We start from the raw sequence: 17,064 nt of genomic DNA, 5'->3' as shown, positions 1-17,064 counted from the left end.
CGATGACATAAAACTGAGAACTCGGGCAGGGAACACATACCAGGCATGACAACATTAATCATTCATCTACATACAACGATTCACCAAGGGGAGTGAAAACAACCGGGTTAAAATACATGGACAAGGAAACACAGGAGCCAATGAACAAACAGAACTCAAACAAGATAACAGGGCAATAAACAGGAACCAATGGGAAATTAACAAGGGCAGGTGAAAACAATGAACAGAGAACACGAGGCTAACAAGAAAACTATGGAACTACAAAAGGGACAAAATGAAAACTACGGAACTACGAAAGTGACAAAAATGACAAACAAAGGGCAAACGTGAGACAAGGCAAGGTATACATAACACCACAGTATAAATATAGAAATGCACTAAAATATCACAAATTCAAGTAATATTAATCGTTTCATTAAGTCTAAGTGAGAGGATGATAAAAAAAAATAGTACCCAAGCAGGTTGCATATTCTTTGTAATGCACATAATTAAAAGGTACATTACAGAGCCTGCAAAGTACTTGATTTCTATAACAAGTCCCATCTGGGCTTGTTTTGTACAAAAAATAGCATCCTTCTTCAACCAGTGTTTATGCTGGTTTGTGTTTTATTAACGGTAAATGTGTTAATTTTTTACGTATTTGTTAAACGTTTTTAAATAATTGCATGCATTAAAACTCCTGTTCCCCAGTTGCTGCCTGCGCTCCCGGCCACAGAGGACGTTACCAAGTCGCTGCCAGTGCTCCCAACCATGGAGGCCATTCCCCAGTCGCTACCAGCGCTCCCGACCACGGAGGCCGTTCCCCAGTCACTGCCAGTGCACCCGGCCACGGAAGCCATTCCCCAGTCGCTGCCAGTGCTCACAGCCACTGAGACTGTACCCCTATCCCTTCCTATGCTCACAGCCATGAAGGCTGTTCCCCTGCCACTGACCACGACCACAGAGGTTGTTCCCCTATCCCTGCCTGTGCTCACAGCCACAAAGGCAGTTCCCCTGTCACTGATTATGCTCACAGCCATGGAGACAGGGGGCAGTGAACCGGGTGGCAGCCCTGTCCTGTGTCGCCTCTGACTTGAGGCCTTCTCCCAGGCCGCCAGACCCTGCCTTTGCCCTGAGGTCTCCTCCCTAGCCACCAGACCCCACCCCTTTCCTTAAACTCCCTCCCTTCCTGTTATATTTCCTGTTCTTTGTTCAGGTTGGGTTTTGTCTGACGAGGACCGTGGCATTATCGTTCCCTGTTTGTTTTGGTCAAAGCATGTTTACGTTTTGCCCTCATGTGTTTCAGGTGCCGCTGGCACACAGAATCAGCGTTTCCATGCTTTCAGCTGTGAGTGGCACCTGCCACTTGTTTGTTTCCTGCTTATTTAAATCCTCTCTTGTGTGTCATGTCCGGGACTGGATCTTTAAATGTGGTAGTTTACATTTTTTTTTTTTATGATAAATGTAGTTGAATGTTGAACGTATCCACGCTTATGCTGAATGTTTTTGTCAAGTAATTAACCTCGCTCTCTTTACCTAGTTAGGCCTGTCTTGTGTATCTGTTGGTTGCCTGTCTCTACCTACGTGTCGGGAGTGTGGTTACCTTCCAGCTTGCTGTACACCTGTTCTCGCCGCCAACAAATCACCAGCGGAGGATTCTTCGTAGCGGCAGCTGGTGCTGGGATCGCCAGCCTTTGCCAGTTCAGTTTGAATTGACATTTTCTTTTGTAAGTAAATTGGGTCTCTGTCTCACTCTTGCTCCTACAGTTATAGATGAGTAGCTGCCAAGGAGTATCGTAACTGTCAAAGAACCTGCTGGCTCCTTGAAGACAAATGTAATACAATTTCACCCATTCAAATCCCAATGGTACCCTAAAGGTGACAGACATATGAACTGAAACCTGCATTCATTTAGATGTGAATTATTTAGTGTTTACCAAAGGTTTTTGAGTATGGTTTATCATTGTGACATCTGGCCAGTGTTTTAGAGTGTTACCTTCATTTTGTTCCATTTTTACTTTGATTTAATAACAAATTTAGAGTTCAAGTATCTTAGATGGTAGAGCATAGCACTATCAATGCCAAGGTCATGGGTTCAGTTCAACTCTTGAATTTGAAATGATGCCTTTCTTTTATCTATTGGTGTCTTTAACATTCATTTACATTCCCTACTTACAAACTTAAATCAAAACTCTTAAGCATAAGACATAATTCTGACAAATTGTGCTTAGTCTCCTTTTACTTTTCCAGCTCACATCCATGGAAGTAATATGGACATTTAAGTTCTTGGACTTTTCTGGTTTGAAATGTGGTAATTATGTGTCATTAATTGACCCCAGTATGTAATTACAGACAGAGGGAGGGACAGAGGCCCAGAAAGAAACAGCTTTAAATTACTCATTCATGTGTGCAGTAAAAAATGTATCTGTCTTGTGCAATTTACATAGGTCATCCTCAATTGCTCTGGAATGATCTTTGGTAATGGCACTGGTTTAATTTATTTCGAGAAGACTGTGAGGTGCGCACAATTACACTTGCTGTTTAACCTCCTAGCCCTCGATTTAGTGTTGACCCAGTCATGACAGACAGCAGACACCAATCAGAATAAAATTGGGTGAGCATCAGCTCATTCGACTTGAAGACTGTTTTGTAAGTTTTGTATTCAGGTGGACTTTTGGAAAGACTGTCTGTGGATCATTTTCAAACCAATTATTTTGAAATAAAAGTGAGATTAAAATAATGATTTGCAAGTCACCCGCTTTGGGACGGCTGCATGAAACTTTTGTTGTTGACAGTTTTTTCCCCTCATTCTGATAATAATAATAAGGTGACCATATGTACTCTTTTTTTTTCCCGGCTGGGAAAATTTGCGAAAATGTCCGGGATTCAGCTTTAGTTGGATTATGATGTGCATCTGGTCTAATACTTCACTGCGTGCATATTTGCATTGCTTTTTATTTGTTATATATGTTTATGTTATACTACTAAAGTGTCATTTTCACTGGATTAGTGAATGTTTCTAGTCGGTTCTAGCATTGGGAAGTCTGATTCATATTGAAGGTTTGTTCAAACGATGAACCAATTCAAAACAACAAACTCACTGATCCTTTTGATCATGATTTCAAGCACGATTACACTACCTATAGTGCCATCTAGAGCTCTGTGCATGGGTCAAGCACTAGTAAGTGTAATCAAGCTTAAAGTCATGATTGTGCCTAGGGACTGCAATGGCAAGATGTACAGTGAAAAAGGAGTTATATTTTGGTCTTTAAACACTGGAGTCTTATGGATTACTTTTATGCTGACTCTTTTTTGGAGCTTCAAATGCCTGATCAACATTCACTTGCATTGTACAGAGCTGAGATATTCTTCTAAAAATCTTAATTTGTGTTTTGCAGAGGAAATAAATACACATCTGGGATGGCATGAGGGTGAGAAAATGATGAGAGAATTTTCATTTTGGTGGGAACTATCCCTTTAACCAAGATTAATAAATGCTGTATAGTCATTTTCATTGTTAACTAATGTTGTTAACTAATGTTAACAAATGGCATCTTATTGTAAAGTGTTACCGTTATTGTTAATAATTTGAAATCATAATAAAGGATCTTCTTCAAACAGTGTCATATTTGCTTTCTATCATTTTTAATTCTTATTTTTCTCCAAAATAGTGTGAATAATACCAAGTTGGTATTATACTGCAATGGGACCGCCGGCTCATCTCAGGGCGAGTCCGCGATCTTGTTCGCGGCTCGCGAAGCGGATGAGCTTTCGATTACAGCATCGGAGGGTGGGCTGGTTCAGTCTTCCCAGAAGTGCTTGTTGAGCTCACACGATTGTGGCGGGCAACCTTTTACTGCCCGGACCCAGTACGTGGACTCATTCGCTCTCACTACCCTTGACGTTGTGGCTGACGGGGTGCTCAGTGACTCACCAGGTGGTTAGCACGATCGCGGTGCAGTGCTCGGTGACTCACCAGGTGGTTAGCGCGATCGTGGTGCATTTATGCCCACAGAGCGCTGCCACCTGGTGGAGCCATCCGAGACTCCCGTCTAGGGCCTGTAGATTTACGTCATCACGTAATGCCAACTAAGGCCGGCAGTGCTGCTGAACAGGCCGCTTCCACCCTGCATGCCACGGCTCTCCTGCAAGTACACCAAGCCAAGGTGCTCAAACTGTACGAGGGTAGTTCTGACCCGAGGTTGATGCAGGAGCTGCACTCGTTCGTAGGATCACTTTTCTCGGTATGGAGTTAGACTCTGTCTCAAAGAGTGTGCGCCTCACAAACGAGCGTGCGCAGTCGGTGCTGAAATGTCTGAGTATATTCAGGCAAAAGATGTTGGTCCCTCTGAAATCCTTGGCACCTGGGGCATATGTCATCCTCAGTGGTGTTCATGCAGGTCTGTCATTGTCTGTTCAGCCCTTGGTCTGACGTAGCGTTCCTATGGACAGGAGTTCCCCTAGGCCAGGTCTCAAGGCACGTCATGTTACGACAAATGCCTCCAAGCATGGCTGGGCCACTGTGTGCAACGGGCACACAGCCGCCAGCCCTTGGACTGGTCCCCGACTGCCTCCAGTTGCTGGCAGTATTCCTTGCCCTGTGGAGGCTTTTGCCATTGATCCAGGGCAAGCACATGTAGGTCCGCACAGACAACACAGCGATGGTTGCATACATTGACCGCCAAAGCAGCCTATGCTCTCATCAAATGTCGCAACTCGCCAGCCGTCTCCTCCTCTGGAGTCAGCAGCAACTCAAGTTGTTGCCAGCCATCATATCCCGGGCAAACTCAACATCACTGCGGACGTGCTGTCGCAGCAGTTCATGCTCAGGGAAGAATGGAGACTCCACCCTCAGGTGGTCCAGCTGATTTGTAGTCAATTTGGTCAAGCGCAGGTGGTCCTGTTCGCTTCCCAGGAATCCTCCCACTGCCCGCACTGTTATTCTCTGACCGAGGCTCCCCTCAGCACAGACGTGCTGGCACTCAGCTGGCCCCTGGGTCTCCACAAGTATGTGTATCCCCCAGTCAGCCAACTTACACAGAAGTTGTGCAAGGTCAGGGAGGACCAGGAGCAGATCATCCTAGTGGCACCTTATTAGCCCACCTGGATAGGGTTCTCGGACCTCACGCTCCTCGCGACAGCCCTCCCTGGCAAATTCCCCTGAGGAAGGACCTTCTTTCTCAGGGACAGGGCACCATCTGGCACCCGCGACCAGACCTCTGAAATCTCCATGCCTGGCCCTTGGATGGGACGTGGAAGACTTAAGTGGCCTACCACCAGCAGTGGTAGACACGATCACTCAGGCCAGGGCTCACTCGACGAGGTGCCTGTATGACCTGAAGTGGCGTCTGTTCACTAAGTGGTGTTCTTCACGACATGAAGACCCCCAGAGATGCACAGTTGGAGACCCGACCTGGCTATGTTCCCAAGGTTCCCACGACTCCATTCAGGGATCAGGTGGTGAACCTGCAAGCGCTGCCCCAGGAGGAGGCAGACCCAGCCTTGGTGTTGCTGTGTCCGGTGCGTGCTTTGCGCATTTACTTGTATTGCACGCAGAGCTTTAGAAGCTCCAAGCAGCTCTTTGTCTGCTTTGGTGGACAGCGGAAATGCCCACTGGGTCACTGATACCATTGCTATGGTATATCACGTCCAGGACGTGCCGCCCCATTCTACCAGGGGTGTAGCAGCCTCCTGGGCTCTGACCAACGGCACCTCTTTAGCAGACATCTGCAGAGCAGCGGGCTGGGAAACACCTAATACTTTGCGAGGTTCTACAACCTCCGTGTTGAGTTGGTTTCATCCCATGTGTTGTCAGGTTCAAACAGGTAAGTCTTGGGACAGCTGGCCGGGTTTAACAATTGTGTTTAGCGCCTTTCCCCTCCCTTGAGGCGAAGTTGTGCGCTCCTCCAAGTCACGTTCACAAATGTGTGGACCCTGGATGTCCTTCCTCCTTAGACCTGTGGCTGGTTAGTTTTCAGAGAAACTCGCTGCCAGCCCAGTACGTGTGTCTAGTAGGCCCTGTACTGGGGTAGGTGATCCACATGTGTTGATTATCCCATTGATAACCCTGTGTGATGTATTTTCCACATCTTCCTTGGGCAGAGACCTCTCTGTCCCCAGTCATCGTGTTTGTAGTAACTCCTACCCCTTTGGGTAGGATCTACCACAGGACACTTCCACATGATGTGCTTCAAATATATTCGTTTTCCCACTCTAAAGCCCCGACGAAGACCTTATATGGCCACCAGCTGAACTATTTTGTTCCTTTTGGGGAGAAAAAAAGAGAAGAGGCCGTGGCCTCCTTTTTTCAGTCCCTATTTTTTGAGCAGTCAACTTATCCCTGAGGAGTAGAGAACCATTTGACGCCTACGAGTGCATTGGAGGTAGTTACGTGACGGCCTGGTGCGCTGGCTACAAGGCACACAGAGCTCTGCCCATCTCGCATCGCCAGTCCACATAACAGTTCAGTAGTTGTGGCTTTTCCCCTAGTGTCATGGTTACTAACTTAACCTCCGTTCCCTGATGGAGGGAACGAGACGTTGTGTCCCTCCTTCCACAACACTGAACTACCCACTGAAATGGCCGGGTCCTTGTCACGGCTCCTCAGTGTGAAACCTGAATGAGTGGTTGCATTTCAGCTCATTATATACCTGTATGTCTGGGAGAGTGGCATGCAAATTCCACTCGCCAATTTTCATTGGCCTTTTCTCAAAGATCAGAGATGTCTGGGGCTCCCAGGAGCGACCCCTAGTCTCACTACATTGACACAACATCTCATTCCCTCCATCAGGGAACGGAGGTTACATTAGTAACAATGACGTTTTCAATTTCAGATGCCATTGTAGAAATTTTATATTTCACAGTCAGCCATGACTACTTTAATCAATGAGTGTCAAAATAACACAAAGGTTACTGAGATTATGCAGGTAGTATTCGGCTGATCATGTGATTCTAACATGTGCAGACCCTCTCCATGTAGAATAAAACCACTTTTATAAGGTGTGAAACGGACCAAGGGAGGGACGGAAACAGGCGTCAGCTTAAGGGGTAAGCTTTATTTTCTCAGCTTAATTTATGTGTATATATATATGTCTATGACACACAAATATTCTTGGCCTTGTTGTCGGGCTCTCTCTCGAAGCTCTGTGGCTGCTGGCTTTTATCCGCTCTCCTCACGCTACTGCAATTAGACACAGGTGTTAGGCTTAATTTAGCTCAGGTGTAAGCGCCCTTACCGCTTTTCTCTCCCGGACGGGTGCTTGACCACGCCCCCGCTGCCACATAAGGTTACTGATGTGACTGGAGTCTTCATTTTAATGTGAGTGGTCATGATTTCCTACATTTATTGCAAAATTAAAATTCTTGTCTTTAGGAGTTATTCTTTTTTAATGAGGAAAAAATTACTAAGTGCACCTTTAAACGTTAAAATACTTATTATACTCATATACTAAATTTTACAACTTCGTTGCCATGATGATATAATGTCATAACCCCTAAAACGATTGTAAAAAATTTGTTTAAAAAACTTAACAGCTCAAATTATACATGAGTATGAAGAATTAATTTAAGTTCTTTTCTAAAATTATAAGCATCACATTTCTGTCTTTAAACCATCCAAAAATTGTCCCATTCACTTCCATTGTAAGTGCCTCACTGTAACAAAATGTTTTGCTTTTTTTAAAGAAAGGGATGGATGAGTCGAAATTATTTTTGTGATAATCAACATTATGCTGTCGCTTGAGCTTAACTTCTATTGAACCCGGAATATTCCTTTAAGTGTGGCTTCAGTGTCCAAATACTTTTGGGGCCACTCTATAGCACATCAGTAACATGCCTCTATTAAAAATCAGATGAATTAAAATTAGAGGTTTACATGGGTGGGGTGCATAAGTTGAAGCCTGAACCCTGTCTGTACCCAAGACTGTGTGACCCAATCTGACCTGTACTGTCAAATTTGAAGCCCAAACCTGATGTGAATTTGCTCACTTTCGTTATAATTTCTTATTCAACCAAGTAAATGTTTTTCAATATGCTTTATTATATTTAAGCATCATAGGCAACAATCATAACAGTCTAGTAGCAGTAAGCATACTTCAGGCACAGCGGCCCCTCAGCACACTAGAGCAAAGGGGAAAAACACTGTCCTACAGATGATCAAACGCAGAAACTTTTCTGGTTGAAAAACAGTCTGGAATCGTGTAACAGTCACAAGAAGTCCTCTTTGCCACTTGAACTTCTTAGAATGTTAAATCTTTGTGTCAGCTGCACAGAAAAGCTGGATGTAGCACAACGAATGAAACAGAATGCAGGTGAGATGTGTTTATAAAATTATAATAAAGTTCTTCATTTTTCTTTTTAATTTGTTGGATCTGATCGGGCTTGAGTTGATAGTAGACCTCATCAGAATAGGAAACACATGACATTTCAGATCATTTTATCTTGTATACTGATATTATTAATAAATGTTTTGGCCTTTTGCAAACAAGATTCAAACTCATACCCCCACATGAGCACCAACACACTACTGTAATCTTGAGAGCCCTGACTCTATTATTATTCTGTAACGTGATGGAAGTGGGAAGCCACTGTGAACCAGTGGTCTTGATCTTTGAACTTCCAAGATTGCCATTATAATCTGCTAATCAAACAAAGGCTGTGAGTGGAGCTCATGCTTGACCAGCCATTATACCTGGGGAAAAAGTCAAGCAAATTTGAGCAGGTTGTCTTCACACTATGACTGGCTCCAATCACACAAACACCTCCCACATGACAGCCAATCAATTCTCACGCTTCACAGCACCTCCCACACAAGTGTTCCCACTCCGACCACGCAAATGTTACACCCTGATAACCATTAGAGGTAGAGAGAAATAGGCTGAGTTTGGAATGGCATACTACCATACTGCTTCTGCCATAAATGTCTATGGCAGGAATAGTAAGAATAGAATGGTAATATGCCATTCCGACCTCAGTCATAGAGACAGGGAGAAAGAACAAAGAGTGTTAAAAAGAAAGAGAGAGAGAGCAAAACTCCTATGCAAACTTAAATTGTCATCTTGTAAAAGCTTTAAAAAAGATGTCAAAATGGAAAAAAGATGATATAAAAAAATAGACAAGAAAAAAAGGGAGCACAGAGGGGATACATTGTACATGGACATGGTTTTCATCACATCTGGAAATTGTCTATAAAGGGATCTTCTGGCTTCAGTACAAGTTAGGCTGAATCAAGAGAATTAGTTGCATGTTGATTACCACAAAAACACTTACATGAATTAATATGTTGAAACGTGTTTATTATTTAAGCTGAAAAGTTGTTTAAATCAATGTTTTATGGTTGTTTTAAGGTTTATGGTGTGAGGTCATGCAAACAAAGTTGTAAACAGGAGAAACTGTAAGGGTTCCAGAGATAATTGCAGAAACTCTGCTACAATGTGTCTTATCTTCCCATTACTATGCAAATGAAGAGCTCAATTGTTATTGATTATGGCTGATTGATCAGCTTATCACAAATTAATCAGCTTGCCTTTCTGTGGAGAAATGTTTATAATAGGCAGTGTAAAGGCAGAAAAAAATAGAAGAAATATAAGACTGAAGAAAAGAACCAGATAAAGCACATGAAAAAAGAAAATGGTATGTGCATCATGTTGACATCACACTTGTTTTAAAAGTCAAATTGTTGCATAACACAACCAAAGTGTTATAGAACATACAGTACATAGTTGGGTAGTTAACTTCTCCTGCGGTTCAACATGCTATAATGCAACAGCCTAAAGCTATTTTAAGTGCCATTTATAAATCTTATGCATGCAGCGTGTAAGACCACTTATTAGTTGTGAGACTACATTAAATATTTGCAACAGAGCCATTTTAATGGAATATTCAAACAATACTCATATCTGACATGTGAATTATCACCAAAAAAATGGAGGGACTTACAATGGAAATTAATGGGGCCAGTTCATAAATGCTAAAATACACAGTTATACACAAGTATATCCACAAGATACATGTTAACATGATTTAGTTCTGATAAAATCTCTTACTAACTTTATCTGTGTACAGTTATATCTAATACAGGTATTATAGAGTTTTGTTATCATGGCAACAAAGTTGCAATATTGGATAACTTTACACAGATAAGTGATGTTATCACACTAAAATCATGTTAACATGTATGTTTTCATCTTTTGGCTATATGTTTGAAACAGCATGTATTTTAATGTGTTTGTACGGTCCCTTTTCACTACCATTGTAAATAAATGAGTGAGGAGTCTAAATTAATTTAGGTGGAAATCAACATTATGCAATTGATGCTGATAACTTATCTCATTGACCCTGAAATATATCTTTAAAAGAACTGAAAGAAAAAAAGGTGATAAAAAAAAAATTACAGGACCTAAGATATACACATTCCCCTATTCATTCATATAAACTTTAATCAAAGCCTTGATGTTGATTTAAAAAATATAAAAAACGTTCCTGGGCATGTTATGCAACTACCCAGTTGCAAAGCTGCAGTAAATACATGTGATATAAAGACTTCACAAGCAGCAATCTTTCACTATCATCACACAGAAAACTGAATAGCAACACATTTACAAAAATAAATCAATAAAAAAATTCGCTCCACATCTGGTCTTCCAGGAGTACAGGTGGGGCTGGTCTCATGACTGCTCCACTCATTAGGGACATTTCCACTGGAAATTAAATGAATGAAAGGCCATAATTTGCGGGACTATGTTAGGAGTGCCACCAAAACGAATGCACTAAATAAAGCCCTACAGATTGCACAGGCTTATTGTGTGACTGTGGTGCTTGAAGAGGACCCCCACCCATCACTCAGTCAGACATGGTTTAATTTGCTTACAAACTGTCCCCTTTTCCACACAACCCTCATTTTTTGTTGTAAATCAGTTTTGCCCTGAGCCCTCTTCACTGTCTTTGTTTGTGTGATTGGGTTAGGTCTAAAGTATCTCAAAATGTAACTATTTAGTATCTGCTTCATTTCAACATAGTAAAGATATTTTCTCGTTGTTATGTTCTTAGAACTACTATTTTTGTCATTATAAGAAAAAGCAGATGCATAGCTTTGAGTACGTTTATAACTAAAACGCTTTCCATGTACGTGCATGTCTATGTACTGTGTGTGTGTATGTGTGTGTGTGTGTGTGTGTGTGTGTGTGTGTGTACGTCACAGCTGGGTATATAAGTGCCTCTCTCCCTCCAGTGTGAGAATATCCACTTTCATTCTCCACCAAGCACACAAAAGCAGGATAAGGTAAGAGTAATATCTATCTATCTATCTATCTATCTATCTATCTATCTATCTATCTATCTATCTATCTATCTATCTATCTATCTATCTATCTATCCTTACAAAAAAAAAGGATTGCCATTCTATCTGTGAGAATCTTTTTTGTCAATAGTAAATATTTAGTAAATTAGATGAAAAGCTTAGAAGTGTCAAATTTTAGAATAGAAGCTCTTAGCAGTTGTCAGCATCACCATGTAACTTTTCTAAATACTCTAAAATTAGTTGCTATAAAATAATAATGTAATATTTTACATATTTTTAGACTTGCGTATAAATACTTTTACTTTTTTTCTGCACGTTTTTCCAAAGAGTCTCATATCAATAGAAGGTTTGTTTTATCAATAGCAAATGAACTGTGTTTATATTTGCATGTGCTATTTTCAATTGGAACTAAATCAATTTGGTCTTCACTAATTTAGATTTAAGAACAAATTTAAATTGGTAAGAAAATCTTATTTTCCTCAAGAAAAAAAAAAACATAGAAAAATTATAAAATTGCAGAAAGAACAGAATTATGGACACTTACATGATTTCTTTCACCATGTTTGCCTGTCTCTCTCTCTCTGTCTCTCTTTCTTTCCTTCACATTTGCAGGATGAACAGCGGGGTGTGCGTGTGTGTGATCCTGGCTGCTCTTTCTGCCTCCTGTTTGGGTCGGCCCCGCTCCTCTTCTCCTGATACTGATGACAGCCCTCTGCCCTCACAAATGGACGGCAGTTTAAGTGGGCACCATCGGGTCGCCCGCTCCGTCAGCCTCAGTGCCGCCCTCAAACAGCAGCCAGCAGCCGACACCCGTGCCAACCTCAGTGAGCTGATTGCCAAAATCATCACCAAAAAAGGTGAGAAACTCCAGTGTACAGCACAAGGAATATGATGGTCATGGAATTTATTTGACCAGCACCTATTTTGGGAATGGATTTTATTCCCCGGGAACATACAAAATGCTAAAATGTATATCTTGAATGCAATGTAAGCCCTTTTGGATAAAAGCATCTGCCAAATGAGTGTAAAGAAACAGCTGAACACCAGACAGCATCTTGCCGTAAAATCCACTTCAATTTTGAGATCTCTGAGAAGAGCTAACAATAATCCTAAATGATAGACATTAAGCTTGACAAAGAAAGAAATTGTGGATGATTCAATGCTCAAAAGAATAACTTTAACAAACGTGTAGTGTTCTTCACAATAGATTAATCCCTGTACAAACTCTATACAAAGGATTAAAAAAAATGGGTAATATACAGCAAAACAGCCAGGAAAGTGAGTGGCTAATATTAAAAGTTTTTCTCAGTTCAAACATATTAATTCTGCTCTTTCAATAGTTTCTACTCTTTGCACTTCATTTGCTTCTCTTGCTCTTTTGCTTGTTTTTATTTCCTACTTTCCCTGCAATTCAGATAAGAGAGCAGACTTTTTGGGTTTAGCTCAAAACACTCTGCAAAAAGGTTCCAAGTAGATGCAAAAAGGGTTTGACGCTCTGTGGAATTAAAAAAGGTTCTTTATGGCATCAAAGAATTCCACAAGTTCCTTTTTATTCTGTAGTTTTTCAGAAACTATAAAGCACTATGTAGTGGTGCTTTAAAACCAATGCACCAATAAATAAATAAAACAACCTGTCATGTAAAATGAGGAACTTTTTTAACCTTCAAAGAACCATACAGCCAATTTAACAGCAAAAAATGGTTCTTGATTAGAAGTTTCTTTGGTGAACCTTTTCTTTTTTTTTTAAGTTATGCACTCCTTTAAAAAGTTGTTTAGAGGGTGTAGAGTTCTTACATTGAACAAAAAACAAATCAGTTTCTTTTTTGACGCATGCATACTGTAAAACTCAATGTGAATACAACCATCACACTATATACATTTAGAGCAAGCCTGTTGATTTTTTTTAATGTTGAGCTTCAGAATTCTGTTTTTCAGTACATAAGCAAAGGAGTTTGATTAGTGGGTCACACCAGACAAACATCAATTAAAGTCACTTCACTACAAGCTCCTCATTATGAAAGGAAAGACTTTGTCACGCACTAGCCTTGGGTTAGCGTTGCCGGGCATTGGTAAACACAAACAAACCTGAGTGAACTAGTTATGCCCCAGGTGTTCGGGGGTTGGTTGTTTTGGTCAGATGTGCAACATTAAATTGCGTAACCTCACATTAGGGCGTAACCTCTTCAAAGGCTGTAAAACAATTATCATTCATAATGGCAGGAACAGGGAATTCCTCCTTTCAACATGTAAGTTGTGTGAGACATGACAGCTGTGTCATAACGGTTGGGTCAAAATAAAAGTTTAATATTACTGGCTGTCACCAAATATTTTTTTTTTCCAAACAGAACATTGTTTAATACTATAGGAGTTTTTTTTTTTTTTATTCAGAGCGGTACCTGGAGTGTTAGTTCATGTGTGTGTGTGTGTGTGTGTGTGTGTGTGTGTGTGTGTGTGTGTGTGTGTGTGTGTGTGTGTGTGATGCTCACAACCACAAAGACAAACAGGCTGAGAAACAATGGCTATTAAGTGTAATGAGACCCCTACTTTCTCACTCACTTTTTCAACTATCTCTCTCTCTCTCTCTCTCTCTCTCATCTGGTGTGTTATATCTTATGTCTTCTTTTTAATAATTGTGAGTAGGAGGTGCAAGTTTCACACATGTCAGCATGTCACAACTAGTCTACAATTCTTTCCAAAATGAGCTGGGAAAAAGACATTATAGCGTGCGGTGTGTGTGTGTTTTGTGTTGAAAAGTCTCCCATTTGTTGTAAATACAATCACACCCTTAACAACAATTTAAAGGGATAGTTCACCCAAAAATACAAATTCTCTTATCATTTACTCACCCTCATGCAATCCCAGATGTGTATGACTTTCTTTTTTCTGCTAAACAAAATCGAAGGTTTGCAAGTGAGTGGGTATCAACATTTTGAAGCTCCAAAATGCACATAAAGGGAGCATAAAAGTCATCTATACAACAGTCGTTAAAACTCATATCTTCCGAAGCAATGTGATAAGTGAGGGTGAGAAACAGATCAATATTTACGTTCTTTTTTACTATAAATCTCAACTTTCCTTTTTACTATAATCTCAAATCTCAAACTTCTTTTATTTTTGGTGATTTGCATTATTTGTGCATATCGTCATCTACTGGGCAGGGAAGAGAATGTATAGTAAACAATTGATCTGTTTCTCCCCCACACCTATCATATCACTTCTGAAGAAATGGATTTAACCACTCGAGTCTTATGGGTTACTTTTTACACTGCCTTTTGGGGGGCTTCAAATTGGTACCCATTCACTTGCATTGTATGGACCTACAGAGCTGAAATATTTTTCTAAAACTCTTCATTTGTGTTCAGCAGAAGAAAGAGAATTTAAATTTTTTGTTGAACTATCCCTTTAAGTGGCACTTGCCATTCTGTATGCATCTGAAACATTGCCTATATTTTGCTGCATCCAGCATAGCATTGCATTGAATCAATAGTTAAAATAATTGTTGCTCAGCAACAAAAATGATTTCAATCCACAGCAGGTCAAGGAAATGCAACACAAATATAGCCTGGTAAGGGTTGTAACTTTGTACTCACTTCTTTAGGGAAGCTTCAGTGGCTGCTGCCAAGTAGACAAGGCTTTTGAGTATATCGTATATTCGCTGGAAAAAGTGAAAACTTGCAGTGTTTAACTTTCTAATTCTACCTGATCTAAACGTAAAAATGACTTTTGTTGGTGCAACCTAATGTAGTCGGGCTGATAAAGTCATAATACATCATATTTTGACTTGAATAAAGGCACAGGCAGAGCATTTTGATGTTGCCACATACATTTTTAGGGTACCTGACAAAATATATTTTACAGTGCGAAAAGATAAAATAGCTTTAGTAAAGTAAATATGTCATTAACAATTTAGGGAAATCTTTCATTAATTTACTCTTTGCAGCTATTTCATATAGGGTTTCAATTTCTGGAGCTTGCATCAGTTGCACCAAAAAGCAAAACGTCAGACTTTAGAAACACAGGGAAGTACAAAAAGTTCAAGGAATTTCACTTGGTACTGGTGTCTGGCATAGATATAGAGTTTTTAATTACACATCAAAAGATGTAGATGTTCTCTGTTAATTTCTTTCTGTCTCTTACAGGCTCTGTTCGGCGTAACTCATCCATGAACAACAGAGCAAACGGCGCGAACCATCGGATAAAAGATCGGGATTACGTGGGCTGGATGGATTTTGGCCGCCGGAGTGCTGAGGAATATGAATACTCATCCTAAATTCCAAATATATCATCTAGCTCCTCTCTGCTACAAATAAAGAGTATATTTATTACTACTATTATTATTATTATTCTAATGTACATTTGATAAGAAACCATTATAATGCAATATACACATATGCCTAATTTTGCAAAGAAAAGACAAAAAAGTCTAAAATTATTGTGGTTGTTTTTAAATCTTGTCATTTTATTTTCTTTGTCACATACGCAATGGTTTTTGCTTCAAGAGAACCATCAATCTGAAGTGTGTGTGAGACATTTTTCAATAAATCAGGCCCGCATTCAACTTTGGCCTTAAATCCATCAGACTCTGGCAGTTTGTCCATCAAACTCATTCACGATGATAAAACAACTCTTTACCACAAGAACTTGCTTTAATGGAAGGAAGTGGTCACCAAATGGCTCAACAAATATTTTGCATCTTGTTAAGTCTGAGTAAACATGCTCTTTGGACAAAAAGCCCTTAAAAGAGTCAAAAATCAATAAATGGGGAAATTAATAAATGGAAGAAATGCTCTATGGCTTAATTTGCTGCAGCTAGAAACTGTGAACAGTGGGGGGATAAATTTTTTTGAAAAGACCATTTTAATTATTCAGATGTAAAGAGAAACATTTCTTATATACACATAGGGAATCAATTGAGGTGGTGGTTCTGTCCAAGGGTAAAAAAAAGATTTCGACCGGCGCACTTAGACTGAAATAGACTGTCAGAAGGAATAAGAACAGATGCAATGGACCTCTGTTCAATAAAAAGCACCAAGATGCTGTTTATATGATTTATCTCTAAACACTGGTCAGCAGTCACACACACACAGCTTTCTAAAAGAGGACATACTATGCCCGAGAGCAGGACACAACTGTCATATTCTGAGCATCCCCCTTTTCCTCTCCTGAACCTTAATAAAGGCAAAATGCTGCTGAGCTGTAATCGAATACTGTGCAATAAGCATAAATGTTAATCACATCAAACCCTCATTTATAGATCTAATGCAACAACGAAGACATATTACATCACATTAGCCCATCATTGGATTAGATTCAGACTGTCATATTTTTTGTCAAATGGGAATAGAGTTATTGGAGTCAGAAGACGGGGAACCGCAACCGAAACCAGGGCTCCCCCAATCTTGAATATTTGGTTACATCCTTGTTACCTGGTTAGCTTCACCTTTGCCTTGACTCAAATATGAGCAATTTCTTGAGGTATTTCATGACTGCTTGAATGAAGTAAATGGACAAACCAAAACAGCAATTCTTATTTGTGGCCAAAAAGTGACATTCGTTGATTCAAGTCAGGGGTTAAGAGTTTTTTAAATAACCTCAAGACAATGAACAAGTAATTTTAATCTAAAATAGCAGAGTTTATTATGAGCAGGTGCAGGGGAGACTCGTACATCTATTAAAGATAACGTCATCTTAACATCTTTTTAGGACATCTTCTTGGTTATGGTTAATAGAAATACTTGAGTGCATATAGATTTGCTGTCCTGTTCAATGCCAATTACAATAAATGTCAG

General features: G+C 40.3%; 1 protein-coding gene across 1 annotated transcript; it reads left to right on the top strand.

Annotated features, from left to right (window-relative positions):
- The first annotated feature begins 11,201 nt into the window (after window positions 1-11,201).
- LOC127620036 (cholecystokinin-like) lies at window positions 11,202-16,660 on the top strand. The gene is made up of 3 exons (XM_052093109.1): window positions 11,202-11,257; window positions 11,888-12,132; window positions 15,415-16,660. Exons 2-3 carry the CDS (start codon window positions 11,889-11,891, stop codon window positions 15,543-15,545), a joined length of 375 nt encoding a protein of 124 aa, XP_051949069.1. The 5' UTR covers window positions 11,202-11,257; window position 11,888; the 3' UTR covers window positions 15,546-16,660.
- Window positions 16,661-17,064: the final 404 nt, after the last annotated feature.

Source organism: Xyrauchen texanus, chromosome 26 (genome assembly GCF_025860055.1).
Source record: "Xyrauchen texanus isolate HMW12.3.18 chromosome 26, RBS_HiC_50CHRs, whole genome shotgun sequence".
Classification (NCBI taxonomy): Eukaryota; Metazoa; Chordata; class Actinopteri; order Cypriniformes; family Catostomidae; genus Xyrauchen; species Xyrauchen texanus.
This window is presented reverse-complemented; position numbering and strand designations above follow the sequence as displayed.